The sequence below is a fragment of the Carassius auratus genome, unplaced genomic scaffold (assembly GCF_003368295.1).
Source record: "Carassius auratus strain Wakin unplaced genomic scaffold, ASM336829v1 scaf_tig00017547, whole genome shotgun sequence".
NCBI lineage: Eukaryota > Metazoa > Chordata > Actinopteri > Cypriniformes > Cyprinidae > Carassius > Carassius auratus.
In genome coordinates this window covers 3,539-20,222 of record NW_020524794.1, presented here as the reverse complement: position 1 = coordinate 20,222, position 16,684 = coordinate 3,539, and the positions used below count along the sequence as shown (strand labels likewise).

General features: G+C 35.0%; 1 protein-coding gene and 1 long non-coding RNA gene across 2 annotated transcripts; one reads left to right on the top strand and one right to left on the bottom strand.

Moving 5' to 3' along the window:
• Positions 1-5,700: 5,700 nt before the first annotated feature.
• On the top strand, positions 5,701-7,768 carry LOC113075718 (uncharacterized). Its single transcript, XR_003281026.1, has 3 exons — positions 5,701-6,190; positions 6,845-6,907; positions 7,114-7,768. It is a non-coding gene; the product is annotated as an uncharacterized LOC113075718 (long non-coding RNA).
• Positions 7,769-12,933: 5,165 nt separating this feature from the next.
• Positions 12,934-13,332, bottom strand: LOC113075719 (histone H2B-like). Its single transcript, XM_026248410.1, has one exon. It carries the CDS (start codon positions 13,330-13,332, stop codon positions 12,934-12,936), a length of 399 nt encoding a protein of 132 aa, XP_026104195.1.
• Positions 13,333-16,684: the final 3,352 nt, after the last annotated feature.

The window sequence follows — 16,684 nt, the reverse complement described above, 5'->3', positions numbered from 1 at the left end:
AAAACAAAACTAGAGGTATTTCTATATCTCTTTTAGAAGAAAACAAACATAACCCCAGGTATTTATTCAATACAGGGGCTAATTAACGAAAAATAAAGCCTAAACAAGTGTTGACATTTTCCAACATCATAGCAGTAATGACTTTATGAACTACTTTACTTCTAAAATCGATACTATTAGAGATAAAATTTGCAACCATTCAGCCGTCAGCTACAGTATCGCATCAGACAGTGCACTATAGACCCCCTGAGGAACAGTTCCACTCATTCTCTACTATAGGGAGAGGAAGACTTGTATGCTTCCAGAAGTCATAGATCCTCTTCTGACTATTATTAGTTCCTCATTGTCATTAGGATATGTCCCCAAACCTTCAAACTGGCTGTTATTAAGCCTCTCATAAAAAAAAAAAAAAAACACAACTTGACCCAAAATAACTAGTTACAGTAATTATAGACCAATCTCGAATCTCCCTTTTCTGTCCAAGATACTAGAAATGGTGGTATCCTCACAATTATATTCCTTCTTAGAGGATTTCCAGTCAGGATTTAGACCGTATCATAGTACTGAGACTGCTCTCCTTAAAGTTACAAAATGATCTGCTATTAGTTTTATTGGATCTTAGTGCCTCGTTTGACACAATTGACCACAACATTCTTTTGCGTAGACTTGAACACTTTGTTGGCATTAATGGAAGTGCATTAGCATGGTTTAAAAACGTACTTATATGACCGCCATCAGTTCGTAGCAGTGAATGAAGATGTATCATATCGAGGAGTACCTTAAGGCTTAGTACTAGGGCCGCTACTTTTCATGCTTTAAATGTTACCCTTGGGAGATATCATCAGGAAACATGGTGTTAGCTTTCAATGTTATGCTGATGATACTCAACTCTATATTTCTTCGCAGCCCGGTGAAACACACCCAATTTGAAAACTAATGGAATGCATAGTCGATATAAAAAACTGGATGACAAGTAATTTCTTTCTACTAAGTTCTGAAAAAAACAGAGGTATTAATTATAGGACCTAAAAACTCTGCTTGTAATAACCTAGAACACTGTCTAAGACTTGATGGTTGCTCTGTCAATTCTTTGTCATCTGTTAGGAACCTAGGTGTGCTATTTGATCGCAATCTTTCCTTAGAAAGCCAAGTTTCTAGCATTTGCAAAACTGCATTTTTCCATCTCAAAAATATATCTAAATTACGCCCTATGCTCTCAATGTCAAATGCAGAAATGTTAATCCATGCATTTATGAACAGGAAAGTAATGACCATATTAGCCCGTTCCTGCCAACACTGCACTGGCTCCCTATCAAACATAGTATAGATTTTAAATATATTGCTTATTACTTATAAAACCCTGAATGGTTTAACACCTCAGTATTTGAATGAGCTAATTTTACATTATAATCCTCTACGTCCGCTATGTTCTCAAAACGTAGGCAATTTGATAATACCTAGAATATCAAAAATCAACTGTGGGCAGCAGATCATTTTCCTATTTGGCGCCTAAACTCTGGAATAACCTACCTAACATTGTTCGGGAGGCAGACACACTATTGCATTTTAAGTCTAGATTAAAGACCCATCTCTTTAACCTGGCTTACACATAACATACTGATATGCTTTTAATATCCAAATCCATTAAAGGATTTCTAGGTTGCATTAATTAGGTAAACCGGAACCGGGAACACTTCCCATAACACCGATGTACTTGATACATCATTAGAAGAATGGCATCTATGCTAATATTTGTCTCTCTTGTTCCAAGGTCACCGTAGCCACCAGATCCAGTCTGTTTCCAAATCAGAGGGTCACTGCAGTCACCCGGATCCAGTACGTATCCAGACGAGATGGTGGATCAGCACCTAGAAAGGACCTCTACAGCCCTGAAAGACAGCGGAGACCAGGACAACTAGAGCCCCAGATACAGATCCCCTGTAATGAGCTTGTCTCAGAGGACCACCAGGACAAGACCACAGGAAACAGATGATTCTTTTGCACAATCTGACTTTGCTGCAGCCTGGAATTGAACTACTGGTTTCGTCTGGTCAGAGGAGAACTGGCCCCCAACTGAGCCTGGTTTCTCCCAAGGTTTATTTCTCCATTCTGTCACCGATGGAGTTTCAGTTCCTTGCCGCTGTCGCCTCTGGCTTGCTCAGTTGGAGTCACTTCATCTGCAGCGATATCGTTGACTTGATTGCAAATAAATGCACAGACTATTTAAACTGAACAGAGATGACATCACTGAATTCAAGAATGAACTGCCTTTAACTATCATTTTGCATTATTGACACACTGTTTTCCTAATGAATGTTGTTCAGTTGCTTTGACACAATGTATTTTGTTTAAAGCGCTATATAAATAAAGGTGACTTGACTTGACTTAACTTTACTTGGCTACAGACCTGTTTAAGTGTGTCGAGGACTAGAGTTTTAGGAGAAGGAAAATCGACAAGCAAGATATCGTTCAGTAAGTGCAAGATGAAGGGGAGCTTACATACGTTCAACAGGACCCAGCATAGCGCTTCTGAGAGACAGTTCAAGATTTTTGGACTGAACACGAGTCTGACTGTGAAGTTAAATTTTGCATTTCATTTGACGCCAAAAAGAGCCCAATCAGAGGGGTGAATTGGTATAATTTTAAAAGCATCCATGATATCTGCTTTAGCCAGCCAAGCACCTTTGCCGGCTAATTTGATTAACTGAATAGCATTTTCAACCGAAGCGTAATGCAGAGAAAAGGGTTCAGAGGGAATATATTCGTTAACACTAGTGATAGAATTAGAATGGGGAGAAGACAAAATCTTGTCAAAAATGTAAAAAATCAACCGTTTTTTTCCTGAATATTTGCGGGTAGCAACTTCGAGTGAATTAACCCTAAAGGGACTAAATGGAGGAGAAGAGAGAGGACCGATTTCATAACCTTTATATACCTCTTTTTGAGCATTGAGGTTCATTGAGAGCAGACTGTAAATTATTTGCTACGAATGTAGTAGAGAGAGGGTAAAGAACTCCTACCCAAAACCCTTGGGAAAGACCAGTAATTCATAAATCCACTAAAAGCGGCTCAAGGTGAGAAAAGAGATAAGAAGAGAGTACTGAGACATTGATAGGAGTGGATGGGTGACCACTCAGAATTTTTTCAGAGTACAGACTTTCAGAGGAAGCTTGAACTGCTGTGGGCAAACCGATTTTGGGTGTGGATCCTTGCAGAAACTACATATATGAGCAAATTTACAGTTAGGGAAGGAACATGCAGATTCATTGAAATTATTACATAAAGTAGAACCGTTAAATTTCATAATGGGACGCCCTCTAGCATTTGACATTTTGCTTACTTCTGCAGGACCATGGACAGCATCTGTATCTTGTCTATTGTAAGTCTTAGGGCAATTAGGTGCAGAGTGACCGTGCAAGCTGCAGATGGGACATGCCAGAATTTTCTGGCCTCCGAAATGACGATCTAAGAGTTCATTATACGTGATTGACCAGTCAATTCTTTAGTTGAATAGAGTAATGAGAGATGCAGACTTTGCGAGAGGGATTTATGATATTCCTAGTATAGCGTACCCCATACCTTTGATTGAGGTCTGCCATCGTGGCCAAATAAAGGTCTAATTCCTCTCTGCGTCTAGGAAACACTTCACATAAGACATCACTGTAAATACAGAATGCAATTACGAATTCGCCGAATGAGAGGTTCCGTTGCAGTCTGGGATCAGACGTTTTGAGGTAAACTGCCACGTCGCCACAGACGACCATTTGACAGTCTATTGCAGGTGAAGGAAGCAGCAATGAAGCTAGGTTAATGTCTTTTCCTTGAATAATATTTTGTCTTGTTAGGGGTGACACTGTTACTGCAGCAGGTGAAACGAAACGGCTACTGAATGCTTGTGCTGGAACTGCAGTAGACAGATTATAACATGACAACGATGGTGGGGAATTGATGTCCTGGCTTGAAGTGCTAGCCGACTAGTTAGGTGCCTGTAATCCTGAGGGTGTAGAGGGTGCACTTATGTGGTTGTTCTGGAAGCAAAATGAGGAGCTGTAGGGAAGACTGGACTAAATATGGGTGGAGTAGAACCTGGAGCGCAACCAACAACGGCATTCTCGAAGATAGCCATTTTGGATTCTAGAACCTTACAGTATCTGAAAGGCTTTTGACAGCCTGAATAAATTGAGCATTGGCATCGATAGCACCATAATTGGTTGGAGGTTGCGATGCCTGCACGAGTGTCATGTGTTTCTTAACTGGGCGGGGAGAAGAAGATTTAGCTGACCTCTTCCTACCAGTTGTTTTGGATTGCCCTGTCGTTCCTGAAATTGACAGAGCTGTATCTGCAGGTGAATTGGGTGGGGAATCCAGCGTGTTAAATGCCAGAAGGACCAGATCATCTCTTGATAAATCTTGGTTGACTGGAATACTGACAGCCTGGAGTGTATTTATAATTCCTTCTGAGGACCACTGGGTCCACGGAGAATCACGGTTTTGGAGACGAATGCTACCCCTAGTAGCCGCTGGAGATGGTAGCGCAATATCGTCATCTGATTCTAAGTAATCAGAAACTACGAGAGGTTGCTGTGACATTTGGTTTGGATGAGATGCTGAACGACAGTGGCAGTATCTGCAGACACAATGAGGTGCAAGTAGTGTGTTTTTATATACCTCGTGTTGAGATCCGATTGGTTTAGACCTTAATTGGAATGTGACGTGCCATTTGGTCTTCCTAGTAGAACTTACGCTTACGCTTCCATTTCAGATAGTTCAAAAAGCTTTTTAAAAGATTAAAGGGGACATAACACACACCTTTTCACCAGTCTCATGTTAATCTTGAGTACCTATGGTAGTATTGCATCTTTCATATCTCAAAAGAGTCTTTAGTTTGATCAGATTTATGAAAGAAAGATACAGCTTTATGATTCTCACGGCAAACAGCCTAGATCCTGGAGACGTGCCTTGGGCAGAGCTTAGGAATCACAGACTGATTGGCAACAATACACAGAAATGTTTAAACTTCCTTATATTTACAGTATGTATGGTACACCATTTAATATTTCATTAAACCTTCATAAATAATGAATCCCAAGTGCCAACCACAAGCCTATTTTCTGAAGTAGATTAAATAAATTAAAAGTAAAAAAAAAAAAACAGCATTCATTCAAAATGTAGATGTTTTCTAACATTATCAATCTTTACTATTACTGTTTCTATCAATTTAACAAATCCTTGCTGAATAAAATCTCATGTATTAAAAAAAAATAAAATAAAAATAAAAAATAAAAATAAATACTGGCCTCAAGCTATTTAACAGTAGTGTATATTGTTACAAAAGTTATATTTTAAATAACTGCTGTACTTTTTTAACTTTTTATTTATCAAATAATCACAGGTGAAAAGTATCACAGGTTTCCAACATTGATAATAAACCAGCATTGCATAAAATTTATTTCAAAGTATATTAAAATTTTGATCAAATAAATACAGGCTTGATAACCATAAGTAACTTCTTGCAAAAATATAAAATAGTAAGGTATCCAAACTTTTGACCTATATATATATATATATATATATATATATATATATATATATATATATATATATATATATATATATATATATATATATATATATATATACACACACATACACACACACACACACACACACACACACACACACACACACACACACACATACAGTGGCCCTATTTTACATTTAAGCCCCTGCCCCTGAGGAACTCTCTGCACGTCCCTGCAGCACAGAAGCTGTTTTTGAAACATGCAGCCCTCATTTTTATTAAATTAAATCATAGCTTTTGGAAGTTTAATTGTCACACTAAACCATATCACAATTCTAGTTTTACTTGATGTTCTTGATATACATTTGATTATGTTAGAAAATAGCACTGGGCATTTATTTATTTCATTATGTCAAAGGCTTCGTGGTCCAGGTTTGGACCGGAGTCTGTCAGTTAGTGACCCCTGCACTCACCTTATGAAATAACCGTCATGCACGATCTCTGCTACAGATCAGAATGATTCATAAAGTCATGTGGCTTGTTGAGGAAATGTAAAAGTAATGTTTTATAATGATTTTGTTCTTATTGATTATTTGTGTTCTTCAGATGCTGTTGCTGGAGTTGGTGATGCAACTTATGCTCAATCTATTAGGAAGAAGAATAAAACATGTAAGAATTTGCACTTGTTCCTGCAGATTGTGGCACATATTGGTTCTTTTACATTATAAAGCAGCAATTATTATCAATCTAATATTATAGTGTATTAAATAAATAAGATGCCTGAATGCAATATGAAAAATTTTAACAATTATCTTCTTATCGATCCACAAGTTCACATTTACAACTCTGTGTATTTGCTGGATAAAAAATGGGTTGATTTTCACTTTTATCAGAACAGAAGCAGAAAAAAAAAAAAAAAAAGATATGCACATTGATTATCTGGCAGCAGAAGGCGCTTTTGGAACAGCAGAAATACAGGGGTTTCAACTGTAACAGCAGTAGGCACAGCAGCTGTTTTTGAACTGTGAAGTGTTCATTTTTATTCAATAAAATCATAGCCTTTCAGAGTTTAATTGTCTTTTTATGACTTTTTTTAAGGACCCATCAACTTTTCTAAGTTTTGAGAATGCCATTGTTTTTCACTCACAAAAATTTATTTCATTATGTTAAAAGGCTTCATGGTCTAACCTTACCAAATAACCATCATGCACCGTTTCTGCCACAGATCTCAATGATTTCTAAAGATTTGTGGCTTGTTGGTGAAATGGTAAAATAATATATTGTATAATTATTTTATTGTCATTGATCATTTATGTTCTTTAGATGCTGTTGCTGAAGTTGAGGATGCAACTTATGCTCAACCTATTATGAAGAAGAAAAAAAAACGTAAGAATTTGCACTTGTTCCTGCAGACTGTGGCACATATTGAATATGTTACATTATAAATATGTTTTAAGTGATTCAGATCAGTTGCGTGAGTATCAGGTTAATCATGATCTTAGAACAGTAAATCATCAGCAGAATGAGCTCAAATCAGAGGTGTCTGTTATTCACATCAGCTGCATAAATCATCTTCTCTGATCTGTTTAAAGGTCCCTGAGAAGACACAAGACGGCTAAAAGAGATTCACAGCAGCAGACAGAGTAACGCTTGCATTGCTTAAGAAATGATAATGAATGAACTGCTTATGCACATGCTTGATTGAAATACTTTAGAGAAATGCACTGTATTATCTGTACACATTTTAATGTATGTAAGCAAACAAATATCTATAATAATTAGTACAATATTTTCTCCAGTGAGCACTTATGTTTAAAGGTCCCGTTCTTCGTGATCCCATGTTTTAAACTTTAGTTAGTGTATAATAATGTTGTTAGAGTATAAATAATATGTGTGAAATTCTAAAGCTCAATGCCAAGCGAGATATTTTATTTAACAGAATTCGCCTACAAAAAACGACCCGTTTGGACCACAGAGCTGGGTTTGTATTTGTCGCAGGGGCGTAGCCATCTTTTCAGAAGTGAGGGGGACAGAAATTACACACACACATACATACATTACATATCCATATATATAAAACATTACAATATAATGTTTCTATCTATATAGCCTCAACAGTCAGTCAACAGTCAACAGTCAATGATATCAGTCAACAGTTTTTGAACAGTAAGATTGTTTTATGTTTTTAAAGAAGTCTCTTCTGCTCACCAACCCTGCATTTCTTTGAAATATTTTTACTATAAAAAAAAAAAAAACATCCTTCAGAAATCATTCTCATATGCTGATTTGCTGATTATCAATATTTAAAACAGATGAGCACTTTTTTTCAGCATTCTTTGATGAATAAAAGGATCCAAAGATCAGCATTTATGTGAAATAAAAAGCTTTCGCAACATTATACACTATTCAATTTAAAAGCTTAGAGTCAGTATAATTTTTATTTTACAAGGGATGATAAAGGCATAATTTTACAACAAAAAGAAAATATATTTCAGATAAATCTTCTGAACTTTCTATTCATCAAAGAAACCTTAAAAATATTCTACTCAGCTGTTTCTACCATTATCATAATAAGTGTTCATAAGTGTTTTGTTCTTTAGCAGAATATCAGAATTTGTGTGACTGGAGTAATGATGCAAAAAAAAAAAAAAAAAAAAAACCTTTGAAATCTCAATAAATTACATTTTGAAATATATTAAAATAGAAAAATGTCTTGCTTTAAATTGGCTAGACAAATATTTCAAAATTGTACTGTTTTGCTGTACTTTATCAAATAAATGCAGGCTTGGTGAACAGAAGATACTTCTTTATAAAACATTAACAAGCCTACTGTTCAAAAACTTCTGACTGGTAGGATACTATAGGCAACTTAAATTTTTCTCTAATTTCTAGCTTTTAATTGGCTTAGAAACCTATAACCGCTGGACAATAACAAATAATGATTTGTTTATATACTACAAACACACTCAATCACATAATAAGGCAGAATAGTTTTTATACTGTAATAATAGCATTTTTCATATACTTTATCACCTGCTGGAGATGACTTGAAAAAAACACATATTGTCGCAATCGTGCCTGTTTTTCTCATAGACTGTATAAAAGGTTTTTCTGTGAAAACAACTGTTTTTGTAAAGCGACAGTTGGACGCTGTTGCCCATATGAGGAGTTTTGTGTTAACTACCCTGTCTCTTTGAGTTTAAATTTTTATTTATTCACACCAGCTCTTAAAAGCCTCTATACGAACACACTTGACCGAAAAAGTGCAGGGGACGAATTTCCGTGTTATCAAAAGTGTGTGTGGGGGGGGGAGACATGTCCCCCGCGTAATCTATGCCCCTGGTTTGTCGCCATGTCATCGAAACGCTGTAATTTTCATCTCAGAGTCCAATCACCTTTGTTGGTGCGTTTAACAGTTTCTGTAACTTATTACACGAAGGGCAACGCTGTTTAGCTTTGTTAACTAGATGTTAGGGCTGTGCAAAAAAACAAATGTGATTTTCATGTGCATCTCATCAGTAAAAACGCTCCTGTGATTAGAAGTACATCTCCAGCACATGCTCCTGCCCACTTGCTTCTCAAAACTAGTCCAATCGCGTTACCAGGAGGGCAGCACACGCAGCTGGTGTCTAATCACAACACAGGAAACCCTGACCCAATCAGAACTCGCCACATATTTCTGATGGAGGGACTTTATAGAACAAGGAAGTCATCAGCCCGTTTTTATGACAGTGAAAACAGCAGTATTAAGATAAGTGAATTGTGTGAAAAATACTGTGTTTTTACACGTGAAACATGAATACGTTAGCCTATATTGCACACTGTAAACACAATCAAAGCTTCAAAAAAGCGCGAAAAACTGGACCGTTAACACAACTCTACATGAAACTGTTTAACGTTATTATATTATTCTGTTGGTGCTGAAAAACAGTGTAATAAGGGTGTAAATGGGCACTTAGTTAATAAAAATCAATAAAATGTGTTCAATGTCTTATAAAAGAATGGCCGTGTTTTTGCCAAGTCAAGACAGATGATGATTTTTCTTAATTGGAATTCTTTTTTTTTTTTTTTTTTTTTTTTTACATTTTAAATATCTTACAGTCATACTATTAATATAGTTAAAATGTTTTATAACTTTTTGCAGATATGTTCTCAGTTTTTTACTTGTTGATTGCTCTGTGATCAAGTTTTTATTTTATTTTATAGGATTTGTGATGGCTTTAGACTTACAATATTATATGTACAAACTGTATAAATGAAGCTTTGTTTAAACTACTAGCATTTTTATAACACTGAGTTTATTTTTATTAACATTATAAAAATGTCATATGTACACTGAAAAAGCGCAATAAAAAATATATTTCTCTGGATCATTTTTCTACACTGGTGATTCTTTTTAATCTTGTCTAGAACCTCTAATTATATATAATTTAACTAAAAAATAGCATTAGAAATAAGACTAAATTTAAAAATAAATAAATAAATAAAAATGCGGTAAATCAAACAAAGGAAGAAACGGATGGGAGATGATCATAGACGGGAGATGATAGATGCAAAGCATGAGGTGGAGGGCGGGATTAACATTTCAAAGCCTCTGATTGGCTCTAATGTGGCCAATGAAATCATTATCTTATTGTTTCTAACGTGGATAGAATATAACTCGTTCTATAAATTATATTATGCCGAGATACACACATTCATCCTTCTACTGTAATGGACACATTTAGAGTTGATATTTTATGCTAGTCAGTATACCTCAGTATGTGCATCAGTAAACCTTTATGAACCTTTTTTTTACCAGTACATCAGAGACTGTGGTGCGTAGTTCTGCTGTAGATACAAAAGCTGACAAGTTAATCAAAGTGTATTAAAATTATTGGAATGGAAAATGTGGGGAAATTGTAGTACTTCTTATCAACATTAAATAACATGTTTAGCACAAATAACATGGCAATGCAAATAAAATTTCATATTATTGACATACTCTTTTAGCAATAATTATCTTTGTATTACTCTGTAAATACACCGCTGATCTTTATAATGACTGGATTGCTCATTGCATTCTAAACTACCATCAGTCCACCAGAAGTGTTTGAGTGCCGAAATAATATTTCCCTCTGGCATCACTAACAACCAAAATACTGACCTAAAATCACCCGATCTGAAGCTAATCAGTAACTCAGTATCGTCAAATTTATAAATAAATATTGCAAGATAACTCTATATTGCTCTACACTGTATTGAATTTCAAGACTTACCATGCATCATATTAGAAATAATGCTTCATGTCTTCTTAGTTAATATATTGAGCAGCAATATTGGAATAAGTTTATAAGTTCATCCAAGGGCGTAACTTTGGGTCTACCATTGGGGGGTTAAACTTGCGGCATATTTATTAATTAATTAATTTTTTGAATAATTTTCTTGTGTAAAAGGTAACATGCTAATGTGCATAGTTTAATTATGTACCCCCCCCCCCCAAAAAAAAAAAAAAAAAAAAAACGGGTGACTGTATTGGAGCAAACAGCAACTTAAGTTACAATTCAGTGACATTGGTTCTACACAATCCCTGGCACCCTCTGGCTTTACCTCACAGGACACTGGCAAACCAACATCTAGCCAGCCAACTCCAGTCAACAAAACAGCATAATAACAAAAACAAAAATAACAGCATTAAAAACTTTCAAATAGAGAAAATTTAAGTGCAATTATATTATCACTTTGCATGAAATAAAACTCAAATTGTGTTTGCATTTAGCCTCTGATAACATCAAATTCAGAAACCGAGAAAATACAAGTGTGGACTGACGTTAACCTTAGTTGTGCTTTGATTCATTTTGTCACTTTGCAAACTCCATGCAAAAAAAAAATAAAATAAATAAATAAATAAATAAATATGTGTGTGTGTATATATATATATATATATATATATATATATATATATATATATATATATATATATATATAATTAAAATTATAATATATTATAATCATCTCAAATTGAACCGGAGGTGGTAAATTCCTAATAATAATTTAACGTTACGTAATTTTTTAGGTATTTTAATAAGACAGATACCTAAAATACGTTGCGCATACAACTCAATTAACGCGATCATTATAAAGGTGTTAGAACAACAAAACACATCCACTTCCACATATTTGACAATCGGAATATCAGATATATCCTGCTTTAGCTAACAAATTTGTGAAATTAGAATAAAAAAGGAAATAATAGCAGATCATCAGTCATCAGCGCTGACAAGCAATGAATGATTCGTCTCCATGGGAACCATAAAGCGATACTAAGATCAATAACGGTCGCCTTGAAAAACTTTTAAACTTACGTGTGAAAAGGTTAAGTAAGGCTTACATTTAAATGTGTCTTTGTTTTGTTTTGAGTGTATGGTCAATAAATAAAGTAATTAAAAAGATGGGCACAAAACATGTTTGTCATGTATCTACTCCCCACACTTTGAGAAACGCTGAGCTAACTTAACAGCCAATTTAGCGGGGTACCTCCGTTTGGTCAGAATTTTCTTTTCTTTCTTTTTTTTTTTGGCTGGTGTCGACAAACAATGAAAAATTGTTGTCTGGCTGCCTTTCAGTGTCCTTTTCATCTTTCCGTCAGCTTTTTCCACCCATTCATCCCAGGGACTGCGCAAAATAGTGAACAAACTTGGTAGAGAAAGCAGGTTGGGTAATACCAAGTAGTCGGTGCGGGGGTCGGGGGGTACATTACAGATTATTTAAAATATGATACTATCTTTCTTGCTGGCAAATTAAATTAATAAAGAAAACGAACAAAAGTGTTTATTCTAAATATTTCATATTATTTAAATCTGAATGGTTTGATGATATTGAGGGGGTTATATTAGTTAAATCTGATTTTTGGGGGGGTCATGACCCCCCTAACCCCCTGCAAATTACGCGCATGAGTTCATCTGAATATGTTTTTTTTTTCTTTCTTTATGACTGAACAATATCTGTTTCAGACTGTTCAAGATCATGTACATTTTATGGCATTTTACTAGCAGTGAGTTTCATTTAGCTTGAAATATTATGAATGCATGATGAATTATTTAACCAACATTTAAATCATTGACTGCTTAAAAATACAAGCTAACAAAATCATTGTTAAAACAATTGCCGTCAACCTACTGCATGAATAAAAACAATTTAACAATTATTTAAACAGTGAAAGCATAAATCTTTATTCAGATTTCAGAATGACAACATTGTCATTTGTAATAAATGTTGTGTGCCGTGTTTATCTGATGTATGCTACTGTACATGAGCATTACTTTTTAATATGCAGAGTAAATTCATGACATTAAACAAGTAGTACTAAACAGAAGTTATTGGTGCTCCTCTGATGTAACAGAAAGGGCTCTTCTCCAGATGATGTGGTGCTCTTAAAGAGTCTTCGGGTTCGTTGATGATGTTGGTGTATTTGGTCCCGGTCTTTGTTCCTCAGACACGGCGTGTTTGTCCGGTTCTCCGGCAGCAGCAGACGCACGGCGGTCTGGATCTCTCTCGGTGTGATGCTGGAGAGACACGAGACGAGACGAGACGAGACGAGACTCACCGGAGATGCGCTCGAAGATGTCGTTGATGAAAGAGTTCTTGATGAACATCGCCTCGGAGGAGATTCCGGTGTCAGGATGAAGCTGCTTCAGCTCTTTATACACGTAGATCGTGTAGCTCTCCTTCCTGGATCTCTTGCGCTTCTCTCCTCCTTTATCTGCGCTCTTACTGACGGCCTTCATTGAGCCCTTCTTGGGAGCTGACCTCACTGATACAGACAAAACCATCATATATGTCTTTAAAAACAATTTCATTATCATTACTAGATTACTAGAATCCCTTACAATTTATCTAAATTTCACAAACAGGCATTACTTGCATGGTCATTAATCTATAAGCACAATTTCTCCCCTCACCGGTACTTCATTTGGAACAATCAAGACATTGTATATAAGAGAAAATCTTTGTTTTTTTAGTAGTTGGTTTGAGAAAAAACATTATGATTGTTTCCCAGTTATTTAACTCAGAAGGTCTTCTTTTAAGTTACGAAGAATTTTTATGTAAATTTAATTTTCCAGTAACTCCCAAAGAATTTTCCATTGTCATGGACTCTATTCCTAAAGGAGCTGTTATGCTTTTAAGGGACTCTGTTAGATCATCCAGCCCTTTATCTATTTCTTTAGACCCATTTGAAATCCCAGTAGGAAAACTATGCTTTCTGTCACCTTCTTCATCACGTAACTTTAAGATTAGATCACTTTTTCAAAAGGAGCTTGTAACAACTCCTTACGTTGTGTTTTATTGGAAGAATGTGGTTGATCATATTGATTGGAAAAAAGTATGGAATCTGTCTTCGAAATACATAATAACAAGGTTAGAGAGATCTCATTCAAATTATTACACAGATTTTACCCAACTAAAGTGTTTTTGAAAAGATTTAAATCAGACATCGATACAAGCTGTTGTTTTTGTGGTGACCCTAATGAAACAGATGTACATACATTTTGGGATTGTCCTCACACACAGCAATTTTGGATTGAATTCTGTAGTGTTGTCAATCGCAGTGTGCTCCATGGTTTCTCTCTGCTTTTTAAGGATGTACTGTTTGGCTTCTTTAATATACCAAAAGATAAAATTAAGGAATATTTTATTATTAACCTATTATTACTTCTTGCAAAATTTCACATTCACCGTAGTAAATTAAATCGTCAAAATCCTTTATATATTGTTTTTGAAAAAGAGGCTCAACAGTATATTCAAACTATTTCATCTTCTAAGAATCTCAAAGCTTGTAAAACGATTCATTTATTTAATATTTTTAATTTATTTTGTTAAAGTTTTGTTTTGTTTTATTTATTTACTGTTGCATATGTCTATAAATGATGCTTTGCATGTAATGTCACCTCTTTGCACGTGATGTTGTTATTATCTGTATTTGTATTTTTGGTACCTTGGCATTAATTAAAAAAAAAAAAAAAAAAAAAAAAAAAAACTCGAAGTTGAAGTCAGGTGGGGGCTGCCATCTTTTAGCAGAACTTCACTTGCGTTAGCATTCCCATTGACTCCCATTCATTTTGGCGTCACTTTGACAGCGAATAACTTTACATCTGAGGCGTTTAAAGACTCCGTTTGTCCATTATTTATTTCTAAAGATACACGACAATGTATAAAGGGCTCCATTACCTTCTATGTTACATTATGGCCCCGTATAAACAGTTTTTGTAAAAAATAGGCTAACGATTGCATCATAACCACTCGTCTCTCTGTCACATTACCGTACAGACAGGAGGAGAAGCTCGCAGGCAATTAACTTAATATGGCGTACTGGCGTTACATTTTAAAATACTATACAAAATAATTAATCAGAATACTTACTCCTGCTCACTCACGACAAAGAACTCCCCGCTCAAGCTCGCCGTCTCTGCAAGATTAACGATGGCAGTTTGCACGCACAGCTACTAGAAGATTTGCATCTGTCAGACAGGTTGCTGACGTCGTCAAGCTTAGTTTGAGTCTGCGCGTCAGAAACGGAAGTGCTAAAAAACGCTAAAACTGGGCTTCACTTGTCTCAATTGAGTTCCAATGTGGTCGCTGTGTCCATTTATTTTACTGTCTATGGTTATGTCAAATCCGAGTCCAGCTACAGGAAGACATTCTCTTAAAAGAGTAAACTGTGCTTTGATCATCAATTGATTATTGTAGAATAATATATGGCTCGGCATCAGCTTCCTTACTAACTAAGATAGAGGAGATTCAGAACCAAGTCCTTGAATATGTTGTGATCTTTTAGATCCTCTCCTGTGACAGCTTTGCAGGAAAAAAACTTTTCTTTTCAGAAAACTTTACAGTGAGTGGAAGAAATCCAACCAACAACAGTTGTGATCTGTTCTGATTCATATTCTGCATTTACAAGTATACTGAGTGGAAGATCAGAATCTAGAAAATATATATTAATAGAAGTACTGCAAGGTTTGCACCGAATATACCAACTGAGAATTATAGCAGAGTATTTATGGGTGACTGCTCATGTTGGAGGAAATGATGAAGATACTGAAACAAGTTCTTAAGCAAACACATATCGACACACACATACTCTTGAGTAAATCAGAAATTAAAGGTTTAATTAACATATTCATCATTTTAAGTTAGAGCAACTTGAACAATAGCTAACACAATACATAAAAAAATAACCAACTATCATCTAGCCCTCTATTAAACATTGTAAAAAAATATATTCCATCATAATTTACTCAGTAGTGCAGCATTCTTGCACTTCTTGAGAGGAAAATTGTGTCAGAGATGTAACCAAATTGTTGCTATAGTAGCATCATATTAATGCAAGAAATCCTATGCATTAGCAGCTATATATATTTTTTTTTAAAAATAAACCATTATATTTCATAATTAAAATCTAGTTTCACACTCTTGGGTGAGGGGTGGGATAGTCTGTGGCACTGGACCTGAACCATGTTATTTTAAATGGATCCTATTATGCTCTCTTACAAAGTCTTTATTGTGTCTTGGGGGTGAACTAAAACAGGCTCTCATACAAGGTTTTGTTCACATATTTTACATTATTACAACACCTCTCTTCCCCAGTCTGGCAAGAACGGCTCAAATAGTTCCTGCATCAAATGTGTTGTGATCAGTTATCTGGGCCAGTGTGCTTTGATCGTTGATATATATATATATATATATTTATATCGTTGATATATATATATATATATATATATATATATATATATATATATATATATATATATATATATATATATATATATGTGTGTGTGTGTGTGTGTGTGTGTATAATATATATATATATATATATATATATATATATATATATATATATATATATATATATATACAGTCAGGTCCATAAATATTGGGACATCGACACAATTCTAATCTTTTTGGCTCTATACACCACCACAATGGATTTGAAATGAAACGAACAAGATGTGCTTTAACTGCAGACTTTCAGCTTTAATTTGAGGGTATTTACATCTAAATCAGGTGAACGGTGTAGGAATTACAACAGTTTGTATATGTACATCCCACTTTTTAAGGGACCAAAAGTAATGGGACAGATTAACAATCATAAATCAAACTTTCATTTTTTAATACTTGGTTGCAAAT